Source organism: Ascaphus truei, chromosome 1, assembly GCF_040206685.1.
Source record: "Ascaphus truei isolate aAscTru1 chromosome 1, aAscTru1.hap1, whole genome shotgun sequence".
Classification (NCBI taxonomy): Eukaryota; Metazoa; Chordata; class Amphibia; order Anura; family Ascaphidae; genus Ascaphus; species Ascaphus truei.
This window is the reverse complement of record NC_134483.1, coordinates 97,988,083-98,003,095: the sequence shown is the minus strand read 5'-3', so window position 1 is coordinate 98,003,095 and position 15,013 is coordinate 97,988,083. Positions and strand designations below refer to the sequence as shown.

The 15,013-nt window shown below is 39.3% G+C and overlaps 1 protein-coding gene across 2 annotated transcripts in view; it reads right to left on the bottom strand.

Annotated features, from left to right (window-relative positions):
* XRCC4 (X-ray repair cross complementing 4) overlaps positions 1 to 15,013 on the bottom strand; it is a 367,562-nt gene that overhangs the window by 99,678 nt on the left and 252,871 nt on the right. For both annotated transcript variants that reach the window (XM_075592518.1, XM_075592527.1), the window contains exon 7: positions 14,107 to 14,257. In XM_075592518.1, coding sequence (XP_075448633.1) covers positions 14,107 to 14,257 — 151 coding nt within the window. The remainder of the gene's footprint in view (positions 1 to 14,106; positions 14,258 to 15,013) is intronic.

Sequence of the window (15,013 nt, the reverse complement as noted above, 5' to 3'; positions counted from 1 at the left end):
TGGGTCACATAGCTGACCCTGTGCTATATACCCTGGTAACTCAAGCTGGGAGGATATCCCCACATCTGGTACTGGGTAGATAATGATACGGGTTGTTATCTCTAATGATTGGCCGTGGAGCTCACCTCTCTATTAATGTCGTTCATATTGATCCCTGTGGTGGGGTTAGGATCTAAGTGTGGGGCTTATAGGCGCAATACCTGTAGGAGATGCACATACCTGTTAAACTATCCAGTTTAGGGAGATATCTGTCTTCAGGGGTTATATGTCATCCCCCAGCCCCCCTCTACCCACCCCCTCCCACCCTCACCTCCCCTCCCTCTTCCCCCCTCCCTGTTACACCCCCCCCCCCTTCCCTCAAAACTTTTTTATTGTGTGTGTGGTTGTTTGTACAAGATCATTGATCTGGGGGGTAACCCCAGTTTGGGGCCGCCATGTCCGGTCTCCCGCAGAGTGGTCTCGTCGCGATCACGCTCCTTCCAGGTTCGTAGCCCTCTGCGTCCTCGGGGGGAACCCTGTGTCAGTGCTCCTCTTTGGCCAGCTTGGGGAGGATGTGAGACGTCTACATGCGCCACCGCTGCTAGTTCCCACTGCGCAGGCGCCCGGTACCAGTTCTCGCGAGAGGACGACGCTGGACGATGACGTCACTAGGAAAGCCCGCGGAGAGCAGTGTAGGTCCCGCGCTTCTCAGGGATGGAGCGAGGCAAGATGGCCGCTGCTCCGAAAACGTGAGTGGATCCTTCTGCCTTGCTGGGTTCTGTATCTCCTTTCTAGAGATTGGTACGGGCTGTGAGAGGGGTCCGGTGCAGTCACAGGGTCAGTAGGGGCTTCATTGGGTTTGGTTGGAGCAGTATATTCCCGTGGTTGTGTATAAACAGGGGCGGCCTATGGAGGGCTCATTATCTCAGCTGTGGGTCACCATCTCGGTTTATGGGGACGCGGGAGCGCCATCTTGTGCCGCCGCATGGTGAGGGGGACGCAATGCTGATCCCAGGACCCTCCGCAGGAATCCCTCAGTGTCCTCCACTCTTTTTAGGATATGTGTCACTCCGTTCTTAAAAACCATTAAGGCACACGGGAATAGCCAGCGGTACCTTACTTCTTGGTCACGCAGTGTTCTGGTAACGGTGGCTAATGCTCTTCTTTTTGCTAGCGTGGCCGGTGACAGATCCTGGTAAACTTGAAATTTTATTTGCTCAAACTCCACCACCTTCAGTTCCCTTGCTCTCCGGCATGTTTCTTCCTTGGTTCGGTAGCAGTGGAATCTAAGCACCACGTCCCTCGGGGGATCTCCTTGCTGAGGTCTTCCCCACAGCGCCCGATGGCACCTGTCCAGAACCAGGTCTCTGGCTGCCATGTCTGGGAATAAATGTTCTAGCCACCTCGAGGTGAATTCCTCTGGATCTGTGATAGATTCTGGGACCCCTCTAAGCCGTATGTTACAGCGCCGATCGCGGTTCTCCGCGTCCTCAATTTTATCTTCTAGGGAAGTTATCTGTGCCTTTAGGGTGGATATTTGAGTCTGCGTTTGTACTGTGGTTGTAGCTGTCTCATCTGCCCTGGATTCCAAAGCGGCCGTACGCTCCCCTATTGCGTCCACATCCTTCCGAAGTGCCCAAAGTTCAGACCTAAAGAATTGTTTCATATTGCTGCAGAACTCTTTCATGTCCTTACGTCTCACTACAGCCAAATCGTCTGGTTCTTCAGGTGAGGAGTCCAGTTCTGGGTCTGCTGATGCTGTCTGCACTGAAGATTCAGGTATGTCCGCCCTGGCAGTCTCTTTGTTCTTAAAATAATTAGACACCGGCTGTGTTTTTTTCCTTAAAGTTTTGGTTGATGCCATCTCTGTATATTTAGACACGTTCTGCAGGTTCTGAATTATGCAGTTACTGTGTTTTTGCTGGAGTTATGTCGTTTTGAAACGCCGGAGGGGATGGAGCTCACACTCTAAGCTGCCATTCACCTCCTTGGCCACGCCTCCTTTCCTGCTACACTTTTCTGAACAGAACCATGAGACAAGGTCACTGACTTAAAAATAAAATATCTTTCAGATAACAGATTTGAAACTCTTTATTATTGAACTTTTTTTTCCCTCAGAACATAAAATGTAAAAATAAAAAAGTGAATACACCTAGAAACATTTAAAATGACATGTGTGATTACATTGTTTATCTTTATAATAACAAGCCTGAGGAGCTGTGAGTAAGTTCTATGCTATGCGTTTCCCCTAACTTTCTTACATTATGCCTACATTTAATAAACATACAATATAGACATTGTCTTCAAGCATGTAGTGAACTTTTGTATCCTTAGAAACTATTTGGTGAGATGTCTGATAGTGACTCAACTGACACACAGGTGTGCTTGTGGCTACAATAGATACAGTAGTGTCAGTTTATATTATGAGGCATTCCAGAAAAGTTGGCTATGGAGAATTTTTTTGAATTAATCAGTAGCTTTCTGTAGAATATATATATATATATATATATATATATATATATATATATATATATATATATATATATATATATATATATATATATATATATATATATATACTTAGTTAAGTTAAGGTGAGTAAAAAAAGTCACAAAAACCCTCCACAGCAAAGTATATAGCAAATGGAAATATAACTGTATGCTCATTTGCATGTCTTAGGCAGGTCTGCAACCCCACCTTTCACCATTATCACCCAGCACACAACACTTCCACTGCAGCAAGGGATTCTTGGAAATGACATGCAAATGAGCACACAGTGCCACTTTTTTGCTTCAAAACCATTTTAAACATGGTTCCCTATAGGCTTAAGCTTGCTGCATGGTCACAGCTTTGAGCACAGCCAGGGTTAAGATGCATAGCCAGTAAACCCACCCACAGACAGCTGTTTTGACCTTAATGGGTCTCATCAGTGTGAGGTTGGTTACACTGGCTATGCAAAGCTGAAGCAATGAGGATGGATTTTACCATACTTAGTTCAGTATGCATGAATACAAATTGATGCAACTGTTCGAGACTCTTAGCGGTGGCCTAAACCGAGACCGCAGTGTCATGAGTCACTACTTCCCATGAGTGTTAAAGGCCATGTCTATACATACTGCGCTATATGATTGCACACACAGCTGTCTCTTACACATACAAATATTCGATGCAATTCCATCCCTATATACCAATAGGGACCACATAGTATCTACACACACTTTTAGTAATGCAACACCCTCTTACATTTCACACCTACCCACACCGTTGATATACACTCCCACAACACACACACCTTTTGTAAAGCACTGTATACACTTTGGGCGCTGTATAAATTTATATTTGCATGCATACATACACACAGATACACACACTCTTACATCACTAACATTCAGGGACTATTTAACAACTCAAGTCATAAATCGCATACAGCACAGGGGAGAGGGATAGGTTTCAGTCACAGATAACATTCCAAGATGCACTGTTTGTAAGTTAAACCCTACTTTATTCATTGCAACACCACTGGAAGAAGAAATCAGTGTATCTCGAAAGCTCGCACAAATAAAACCATTTTGTTAGCCACAGAACGGTATCGTCTATTCATTTTTGATTTTATATATATATATAAATATATATAAAAAGAGAGAACGCAACCCATAGCGCAATATGAAATTTATTGGGGAAGGGAGAGGATGAACAAGGGGATCAAGCACACTTACAAAAATCATTTGTGCATCATATCACTGCCAACGATGTAGGAGGACTGTCCCAGGACTGTATCAAAGCTCCTCCAGATTTGAATCGCCCGTCGCAAGATAGGGAATGCCCTTGATATAGGTGGATCCCTTCACAGCTACCAGCAAGGAGAATAAATGCGACACGATCCGACCACAATCGTGTCGCAAATTAATGACATAATGCCGGGTGTCACGTGCTTCCTAACGCGTTTCATTACTGTCAGCGACTTCTTCAGAGGGATAATATGATGCACAAACGCTTGTTCTAATTTGCTTTTGTAAGTGTGCTTGATACCCTTGTTCATCCTCTCCCTTCCCCAATAAATTTTATATTGCTCTATGGGGTTGCGCTCACTCTTTTTTTCTTATTAGGTTACCCATAGCATTTGGTTTATCCTTATGAAAGCAGCATCCTATCCCCACAGCAGGAATTGGACTTTATTATTTCCCCTTTTTGGAAGGAACATTTGGGACTGGTTATTTATGTTATGTGTTGTTTGTGTCTTATATGTCCTGCTCTGTAATGTGTTATTGTGCATGCTTCTGTTATTAACCCCTTTGTGCCTCCTATCCAACAAGCATCTGGGATTTCACATATATAGTTTATTTATTTGGTTTATTAATTTATTTTTGAGGATTAGCACTACTTTATTTGTTTTTTGTCATATATATATATATATATATATATATATATATATATATATATATATATATATATATATATATATATAATATATACTTGATTTGAATGTAAGCTTTAAATATGATCAATGATAATAAACAAGACAGTATTAAGTTAATATGTTTTATTATCAGTAAATCATGCACTAAACTCATCACATAATTTATCATGTTTTTATGTCTCCGTTGATTTCCTTAAATGCTTTCTCAATTCATATGAAAATTGTTCTATTAATATCCTATTACCTCTCAACTTCCTTACTAATTGCCCCATGCTTTTCTGCATCTTGCCGCTGTAATTTTACTCAGTCAGCCTTTCCTTTATAAACTTCCCCTCTCTTCTACGAAGGTTCGCTGTAAGTTGTGATATATTTTAACGGACAATACACTTGAAAGAGAACCCTGTGAGGTGTTGAAACATAAGTAAATTATTATTATTTCACCTATGAAGAATTCTCATGATGGTTGATTAACAAGTACCCCAGCCTACATTCCTCTAGCATCAATACGACTCCTCTGAGAAATTAAGTTTTACGTTTCTTTCTTCTGTATGTATAATTTTACTTATAAAGTGGCAACTATGTGTGTAGTGCTTTACACAACTACAATACAAGGTAAATACATGCTAAACAATCGCAATAAGTGAACCAGGTAAATGACATTATAAGCCAAAAGGAGAGCTTACAATCTAAGTGGTATGTTGGGAGGAGTCAAAGTGAATTATTAGAAGCGCAGTCAGGGGAGGTCAAGGGCATGTGGAGTCCGTAGTAGAGGTGAAGAAAGGTTAATGAGATGCTTCTTTTAAGATGTGTATTTTTCAGCTGGGCTTTGGATGTGGAAAGTGAAGTTGCTTGACGAATATTGAGTGAAAGAGTGTTCCATAGGTAGGGAGAGATGAGTGAAAAGGGTTTAAGGAGGGAGAGGGCTGTAAAAGGTGCTTCTTAGCTATTCTAAAATCATACTCTATGTGAGCAATAACCAGTGAGACTGTTTCTAGATTACAGAAAGAGATGTTCTAATTCTTAGCTCGTATTCTTATCACATGCATTGCTTTGCTTGATGTCCCACCACGTAATTCCTCCTCTCTCCATTTTCTGTCTCTCTAACAGAAGCTCCCTTTCCAACAAGCTTCCACAATAAGAAATGTTCCTATTGACCATCACAGCACGTTTAAAGAGATTTGGATGATTACTCCTTGGGATTTAGTATGTACTCCCAAAGTGGGGCTGAATAAACTGAAGGAACTCAAAACACTCCTTTCATTGAAAAATACAAGAGCAAACAAGATGAATTTGTAAGGAACATTGAGCGATGCAGAAGAAAGACATAAGAATATAAAGGGAAATAAGGATAAAACATAGGCATGCAAACCAGAAGATACCTAAAATGTACTATGACAATTATCATGTTAGATATTTTTTAATTACAGCTATCAGTCCAACAATCTGCTTAGTTCGTACAACAAACAATACAAAAAAGCTCATCTTCAGCCATACCTCCCATGTCATCCAAATTTTTATGCTATATAATATGCGGTATAGATGTGGACTGAACTGTTATGGCTTCATAACAAATGTAATTCAATACATATTATTTAGTGGAATTGGGTGCATAGGATAACACAACATATAATAAAATACAAAATGCTGTTGGCTGAATCATACACAGTGTGACGAAGATTGGCGGTACAAAATGTTGTTGGCATGGAAGATGGTACAGATGAAATGTTGAAGAGTTTAGCTGTAAATCATCCCGCTTTGTTCTCTATATAGCCACTTTTTTCAAATTATTTTTAGAAGCACAAGAACAGTGTTTTATTATAGAAATAGCTTTGTCAGACATTTATTTTAACAATCTGAACTGTACTTACTGTTTCGGTCCAGAAAAGGATGCCCTCAGCCTCAAACGTCATTACTAGAGAGTGACAGATGTATCCTGCCACTCTAGACCAGCTAGATTCATTCACTTTCTATCATTATAATAATAATAATAGCATGTTCTTGTATAGCCCTGCTAGCTGTACGCAGCGCTTTACAGAGACATTTTGCAGGCACAGGTCCCTGCCCTGTGGAGCTTACAATCTATGTTTTTGGTGCCTGAGGCACAGGGAGATAAAGTGACTTGCCCAAGGTCACAAGGAGCCGACACCGGGAATTGAACCAGGCTCCCCTGCTTCAAACACTCAGTGCCAGTCAGTGTCGTTATACTGATTATACCCTGGAAAACTTACTGTAAGCATACTGTATCCATATTAAGACATGATCTAATTTCAGCAAATATTTTAAGTGTTTAAAAACAATGAAGAATGGCAATATGTTACTTCTTGAAAACACGTGTAGGACATTTTTTAATAGTTTTTGACTACTTCTTTTGCAAAAAATAACTAAACATGAAAAGGCATCAATTTTCCATCCTGTAAATGCACCCTGTATTCTTAAACCTTATTACAGCTCTAATTTCATTATTCTTCTTAAACGGTTTAATAAAATTGAGCAACCTACAGTGGTCTACAGAAGTATTCGCCCCTTGCAAATTAGTCACATTTTGTTGGCACCTGAGAGTAGTACACAACACTTTCAAATTAGACATTACATGTAGAATCTACATATATTACTACAAAGAGAAAAAGTTAGAAAATGCACATAGAATATAAAGAAGATTTACAGAGCAAAACAGATTAATCTCTTTTGCAGAAGTATTAAATCCCTTTGCTACTGCAGCCCTAAATTAGCTCAGGTGCAAATGAATTGTTTGACAGGTCACAAAATTAGTGAAATGATTTCAGCCTGTGTGTAATCAAAGTCGTAAATAATTTCCCCTCAGGTATATAAAGACTTTCAAGCTGCACCTCACATAGTGATCCAACAAAGAAACCATGAAGACCAAGGAGCTTTCAAAACAAGTCAGGAATAAAGTGGTAGAAAGGCACAGAGCAGGAGAAGGTTACAAGAAAATGTCAAAGTCACTGATTATCCCTCTCAGCACAGTGAAGTCCATCATTAAGTGGAAGATGCACCATATCACTCAAACACTACCCAGATCAGGTCGCACTCCCAAACTGAACAGCCGGCCAAGCAGCAAACTGGTTCGAGATGTTACTCTAAAGCCAACAATGACCTTGAGAGATCTGTAAATTTCTGTTTCTGAGATGGGAGTCAGTGTTCACACATCATCAATAAGCCGGTCCCTACACACAGCTGGCCTGTATGGACAGGTGGCAAGAAAGGAGCCACTACTCGAAAGTACTCATCTTAAATCACGTATGGATTTTGCCAAAAAGTATACAGATGATACTGTAGATATGTGGAAAAAGGTTTTCGGTCAGACAAGACAAAAATGTTCATTTTTGGTCTTCATTCCAAGCATTACGTCTGGCGCAAGCCCAACAATGCACCATTCAAACAGTCAAGCATGGTGGTGGTAACATCATGTTATGGGGATGCTTCTCTTTAGGAGGGACTGGGAAGCTTGTCAGGATAGAGAGGAGAATGGATGGGGCAAAGTACAGGCAAATCCTTGAGGAGAACCCGTTTGAGTCAGCCAATGACCCAAAGCACAAAGCCAAGGCTGTACTGGAGTGGATGAACAAGACGAGAATTAATGTTCATCAGTGGCCCAGTCAAAGTCCTGACTTTAATAAAATCGAACATTTATGGTGAGACATAAAGATTGCAGTTGATTGATGATCCACAACAAACTTATAAGAACTGGATCAATTTTCCCGTGAAAAATGGGCAAAAATGTCACCATCCCACTGTGCAAAGCTAGTAGAGACCAATCCAAAAAGACTCATAGCAGTAATTGCTGAAGAAAGGTGCATCTACCAAGTACTTACTTAAGGGTCTTAATACTTATGTAACACTTACATTTCAATGTATAGATTTCCTTTGCTGACATTTAACCTCCTCATATAACAGTGTTCCGTTTAACCACTACAGCTTTGCAGTTTAGCATAAAAAGAAATCATGGTGCCCAATCTTTGCTGAGTAGTTGTCAGTAGGCAAACTAGGTAGTCAGTTAGAGTGGCAGCATTTGGGAGGGCAACACATTTTTGCCACTCTAGGAGACTGAAAAACAATAGTGATGTGCTCAAAATGCAAAGTAGACTGTTACAAAGTGATTAGAAGTGCATATAGCACTTGCAACAAGATGATTACATTTTTTTGTGAAAAAACATTAATTACACTAAATTAATAAATGTGAAAGGGCACACAAAAGACTTCCCTTGTAAGTTGAGAGTTGCTGCTGATCAATTAGATGTCTCAAACATCAGATCTAGAATAATTGGGAAAAAGAGAAAAGCACAAAACTCTCATTGTGTAATATAAAATATATTTAGTATCATAATAAGGTGATAGATGCACGTACAACATTAACATTAAAATAGGCAGTGTGGTATAAAAGCCGCTAAGAAGTGGTCTCCACTGTAGACGGGCCTTCACACTGGCACCTGGTTAGCCTGGATGATAATGTAAAGCAGGTAACTGTAGCAGTGTGGACATTAATCCCAGTCCCAGGAGCACGTGCCTCTCGGTCCGCTCGACTGGGTGAATACAGGTGAAATCACACTGCAAGTCGGAACCCCACCTAGTCCGGAATGCTCGCAGATGACGTCACCGCCCAGGTTCAACCCAAACAGAGAGGAAAATCCAGGCAAGAGTCTTGATAAAATGTTCAATAGTAAGCTTTAGTGACCCAATGGTATTGGGGTTCAAATAAAGGCAAGTACACACAAACCATGTCCAACGTGTAGCAAACGCGACTTTATCAGGGAATAGTTTGGTACTAATGTGGTGCTCATAGATCCATTTTACCAATAGGTCAATGGATTTATAATTCCTCCATTCCAAAAATACGTTTTTCAATTATACGTGCCTGGGTTCTATGTGTTATATTTCCACATAACATTTTTTTTCTCTCTCTGAGGGATTGTCATACTGGTTCTTTAAGACTTATGAGCATGTCCCTTTTAGTAATAAATATCCACTAGTGTGGATGTTTTTTTTTATATATATATATGTTTTCCAAGATGTTTTAATTACAACGGATAATTGTATTACCATTATTGATTGCAGCTGTATTTCCAACCAATCACTGCTCATAGAGCTCATAGAGGAGTTTAAATAGTACATACCATTAATGCCAAACAAATCCCTGATGAAGGTGCGCCTGCTACGAAACGAGTTGGACGTAGTTTGTGTGTACTTGGCTTTATTTGTACCCCAATACCATCGGGTCTCTAAGGCTTACTATTGAACATGTTATCAAGACTCTTGCCCATATTTGCCTGTCTGTTTGGGTTGAACCTGGGCGGTGATGTCATCTGCGAGTATTCCGGACTAGGTGGCGTTTCAACTTGGAGTGTGATTTCACCTGTAATCACCCAGTTGAGCGGAGGGTGAGGGTACGTGCTCCGGAGATCGGGATTGGAAGCTATCCTTACCGGACTGATGTCCAAACTGCTCTAGTTACTATAATATTACCTGCTTTGTATCATCATCCACCCAAACCAGGTGCCGATGCGAGGGTCTATCTACAGTGGAGACAAACGTTTTTTATACCACAATGCCTATTTGAATGTTTATGCTATATGTGCATCTATCAACTTTTATAATACTAAATATTTTTGATACTACACAATGAGAGTTTTGCGCTTTTCTCCTTTTTCCAATTACTCTAGGAAACCACCTTGTTTGCCTAGTGGCCAAAAATGGGCAAGTAGGATAGTGATGGTGACAGCAGAGGAGGAGGATGGAAGAGGACAGTCGAACGGCGGTAGCAGAGGATGGCAGGAGCAGAGCACGTCCCAATGGTCTGACCTGGAAGTCTGTGAAAACTTCCAATATCTGCCGCCAGGAAGACCTCCCCCACTCCTTTACACAGGTAAGGGCTTTTAGTGTGTGTGTGGGGGAGGGGGGGGGCGGGGGGTATGGGGAGGGGGAGAGAATGGGATGAATCAACTTCATATTAGCTCTGGACAGACAAATCCAAATATTGTTGGTAACATGGGACTAAATCCTTTTTTTCAAATGACATTTGATCAATCTCATAGTTTCTGTATAGGCCGAAGCATATACTGTTTAATAGAGGCATGTCAAATGAACACACCAGCTTATGTCTTTACTTGTGAAAGCTCATCTAAGGGACATCTGGAAGGTAACGAGAGTGCAGGCTTCTTTGTCTGTATTAGAATAGACGGAACAAATTGAAAAGCAGAAGTAACACACATGCGTCTCGATTGCAAACAATGGACAGTTTAGAGCCCATGTGCTTACAAATAAAAGTAAGAAAGTAAGCAACAGCAGGGAACATGGTGTAGACTTTATACTCCCTGTGGGTCAAGTGAATGGTTTCGTATTAAAAAAGGTCAGATTTCATTCAATTCAACTTTTACTGGAAATAATTATTTCATGTTTCAGAAATCTGACATCTGTATGCCAAGCTAAGATCCAAGCTAAACATGCTACCTGAATCACCAAACATAAATAAGTCTTGTGCTGCGGTATATCTTTGAAAAGAACACTACATAAAATAAATGATATACATAGAACATTTTCAGAGGATTTTATTGGTGTAACACAAGCAGGAGGCTGGAACTGAGAGCCATCAAAAATAATCAAATATACGCATTACACGTTAAATGAACAAAAAAAACTAAAATATCTATTTCCCCTTTATTAATCATTTCCCGTTTCTAACTGTGTAATGCCTTTGAAGTGTGATGTCAGCTCCTAGTACATTTACTTTTTAAGCCTTTAAATACATATGAATAAGGGGGACATCTGCTAGCCCTGCATCTATGTTTTCCTTATTCAGTCAGGCATACCATGCAGAACCAGATATGCACGTTTAAAATGATTGCATCCATAAACAAATACGTTAAGTTAATTGATTTGTTGTCTGGCTAACAATTGGAGCCTTTAATCATTGGATTTCATATTCTGACAAGTAATGCTGTTTTCAACTCTTGAATCAGCATGTGCTTCACGTTCATTTGTCATTTTTACATGCCAAATTTCCCCCCGGAGCTAAATAGTTAATTAAAAATAAAGAACACGTAAATAACGGAGGTGTGAGTCTAATTTAAATGGGATCGTCAAAAATATTTACAAAAATGAATTCAAATACACTTTAAAACATATGATTTGACTAGGATTTTTGCACAAATATTTAGCAAAATAGCTACAGTTTTGTTAGCAGTGACAAGACATGACAGAAACAATGCTTCTTGTATTGTGCTTATTGGGATGTGAGAATATAAAGCAAACAGTAATGATATAGAGCAGTGGTGCACAAAGTGGGGGGATTCGCTGCAGGGGGCGCGGGGTTTACAGAGGTCCCCCGCGCGCTTCCCGAAGGCATTTAAATGAATGCCTGCAAGGCCTCTGTAAACTTCTCCTTACCTTGACTCAGACAGCTTCTGGTGACGCGTTGCCATGAACGTGATGTCATGACGCCAGAGTCAAGATAAGCAGGGGGGCGCGAGGAGAAGGGGACAGCCGGCAGGGGGGCGCAGAGGAAAAAGATTGCACTCCCTTGATATATAGTAGCAAAAATATCTTTATAGAAGCCTTTAATGCTTAGCAATACTACTACAATCTGTTCAAGATTGTAATCTAAACATCTACTTGCATGTAGGTATAACTTTATTTAAATAGTGCCTACAATTGTACTTAGCACTTTACGAGACAATACAGTACAGGGAATTTTAGTACAAGAAGTGCACCAAATAAGAGCAGACGTTTAATGTATTCCAAAGTTTAAGACAAGTGAAAATTTGGGACTATCAGTAATAAAATACACAAATAAGTTGCCTATTTGTATGTATGTTTTATTATCAAATGCCAGTATAGAGTTGGCATTATGCACACATTGGAATCATTGAAGTCCAGAAAAAGATTCTCAATAGCCAATATAATAAAAAATCAATAGAGAATTGAGCAGATATACTGCACACTGAAGTGTGTTGTTCCATATGTGCAATGTGAGAAATGTATATGATTCAGCTAAGTAATGAAAAATGTGGCAGCAATAGCCAAACTATGAAAATTCAGACAGGACTGTGTTCTGTAAAAGGAATTACAGGATGAGGTCTTTAAAGCAGAAAATTGGCTATACAAATATTGTTTCAAACATCAATGTGGTTTTGCAACTGGCTAATACTATGGTAAAATGCTGAGTACTGTCTAGATTAATCTTCCATCTTTCCATGAACCCTCTGCCCAAAATTGCATTCTTAACTTCCATACTCTTTATGCTTATGAATATGTCTAAAATTGTACTAGAACATCTGGATGACCTTAACAAACATCTGGGTGACAACCGGGATTAAAAAGGGGGAGTCAACAATGCAGATGACGGACAGTTCCACCCTCTACATGAACTTTGACAACTCCTATAATTTACCTTAGGTGGCCTTTGCAGTGGAATAATGGCTTGCTCACTTAGGTTAACCGAATAGTTAAGTAGTATTGCAGCTATAAAAATATGTTATAATGAAAAGGTTTAAAGGGAAAGGAGGAAGTCTTAGCATATAAGGATTTGAATCGACATGAAAAGAAAACATTTACTCATGAAATCGAACCATCAAAAATTGCACGGTCTGCCTGTACAGTACATTACCTAACAGAACTTTCAAATGCATGACCATGTGCACTCTGATAACTGCACACACAACTTGGTTGGAAGGATGGTTCAATGTTGGGTATGTAAAGATGTTTGTTACTAGACAAAATCCCCGATCCTGATAACCATTGTTCTTTAAATTATTTTAACTGAATTCTAAGAACACTTCAGACTTCTTTTTATCTTTGTGCTGCATGTCTCCATGTATTCAGGCACTTTACTCTAACTTCACAATACAGGGAACATGCTTATTTTTCTTATTTTGGAAGTGCAGCCATTATCGTTCATTGAGGATCCTTCAAGTTTGAAAGCCTCTTTGTTTCTGGTTACCAGTTTATTATTCATTCAGCCTCAATGAGAAACCACTGGAGGGCTCTTCTGTAGCTTTGCTGGTTGCTTATTCCTACATACAAGGCTCCACCAACTCTTAACATGAAAGGGAGAAGGTACAATAAAGGTAAAAAGAAACCTGAAAAGATTTGATTACCATGGGAGCATTAAATGTTTACAAAATGATTAGAGAATACTTATACTTGCCAATCATTTACATGTAATGCATTACACATATCATTTTGATTAGCTCATCCTTTGAGGGACTAACCTTTTAGCCCCTATGCTGCCAGGGCAACCAGCAACGCATTGCTTGATTACAATGACAAAGTGTTACTGACATCTAGCTACACTATGTATTCACTAATTCATAATCATTTACTAATTTCATGACCCGGTAAAATATATTGTTGGATGGTTCTGTCTACAGAAAATATTTCTTTTAGAAATTGTATTAAACACATTATTCATTATTTGGTTAATTACCCCACAAACCATTTGGTTTACAGCTTCCAGATTCCTTCCCTCATCCAGCTTGTCAGGCAGAACCATAACTCTAGAAGGACTATTTCATTTCTGGAGCATTTGAATATATATAAAATATATATATATATATATATATATATATATTCAAATGCTTCAGAAATGAAATAGTACTTCTAGAGTTATATATATATATATATATATATATATATATATATATATATATATATATATATATATATTAGGATCAAGTGAAATATCATATACTAATTACCTTTGCTTCTCTTGTTTTTCTGGCTCCTGATTCTTAACTTTTACTTCTGTGTATGAGCTTTTTGGCATCCGCTGTCTTCGCTTTCTGGTTGGTGCCACATCTGGAGTATCGTCAGGGCTGTTGATGAGAGATCGGCGCCTGGATGAGGTCGCTGAAAAAATGGGATACAAAAGTTATTATACATTTTGTAAAACATCGTGCTCTATTATTTCAAATCAAACAACTTTCAAGCTTTAAAAAGATTCCATTTTAGTTCTTGTAGAGATACAACCACATCTTAAATAAGTTATGAGTTATAAGTTGTAAGTAGAGATACAAGTATTTGTAGAAAAAGGTTGTGTAGTATCATTTACTGGAAGCACCTGCCACTTTTACGCTGTAAGCTTTCATTGATGTTAAACTTCCAGCTTATCGAGTGAGCGTAAACATTTTAAGATGCAGTACATCGAGGACCAAACGGAACCAATGGCAGTAACATGCTTAAGGCCTTTAAGTGTAAGAGGAGGAGTCTCCTTTTCCATTCCTCGTCTGGTCAGATCCCGTTCAAAGCTAAAATGGAATTGCCCCTGTAAGGAAGCAATCAGGCTACTCAATCACTTGTGAATAAGTGGTCAAGCAATAAGCATTACTATTGGCCAAACTAAATGCTATAATGTTATCTTGTTCATTAAAGAAAGACTCACGCACACGTTCATTCTATATGCATTCCTGGAAACTAAATGCAGGTTAGTACGATCATGATCCAGTCACAATGATCAAGATCCGTTTTTGTTCCCTTTTGGTGATCTGTTAGCAATTGCAACATTACAGTAATATATTAGTAAGATCTGACGAAAGACTGGCCTGTATTATTATAGTTTAATCAGCAGTCCGTGCTTTTGTGACTTACAGTAAATACATATGGAAT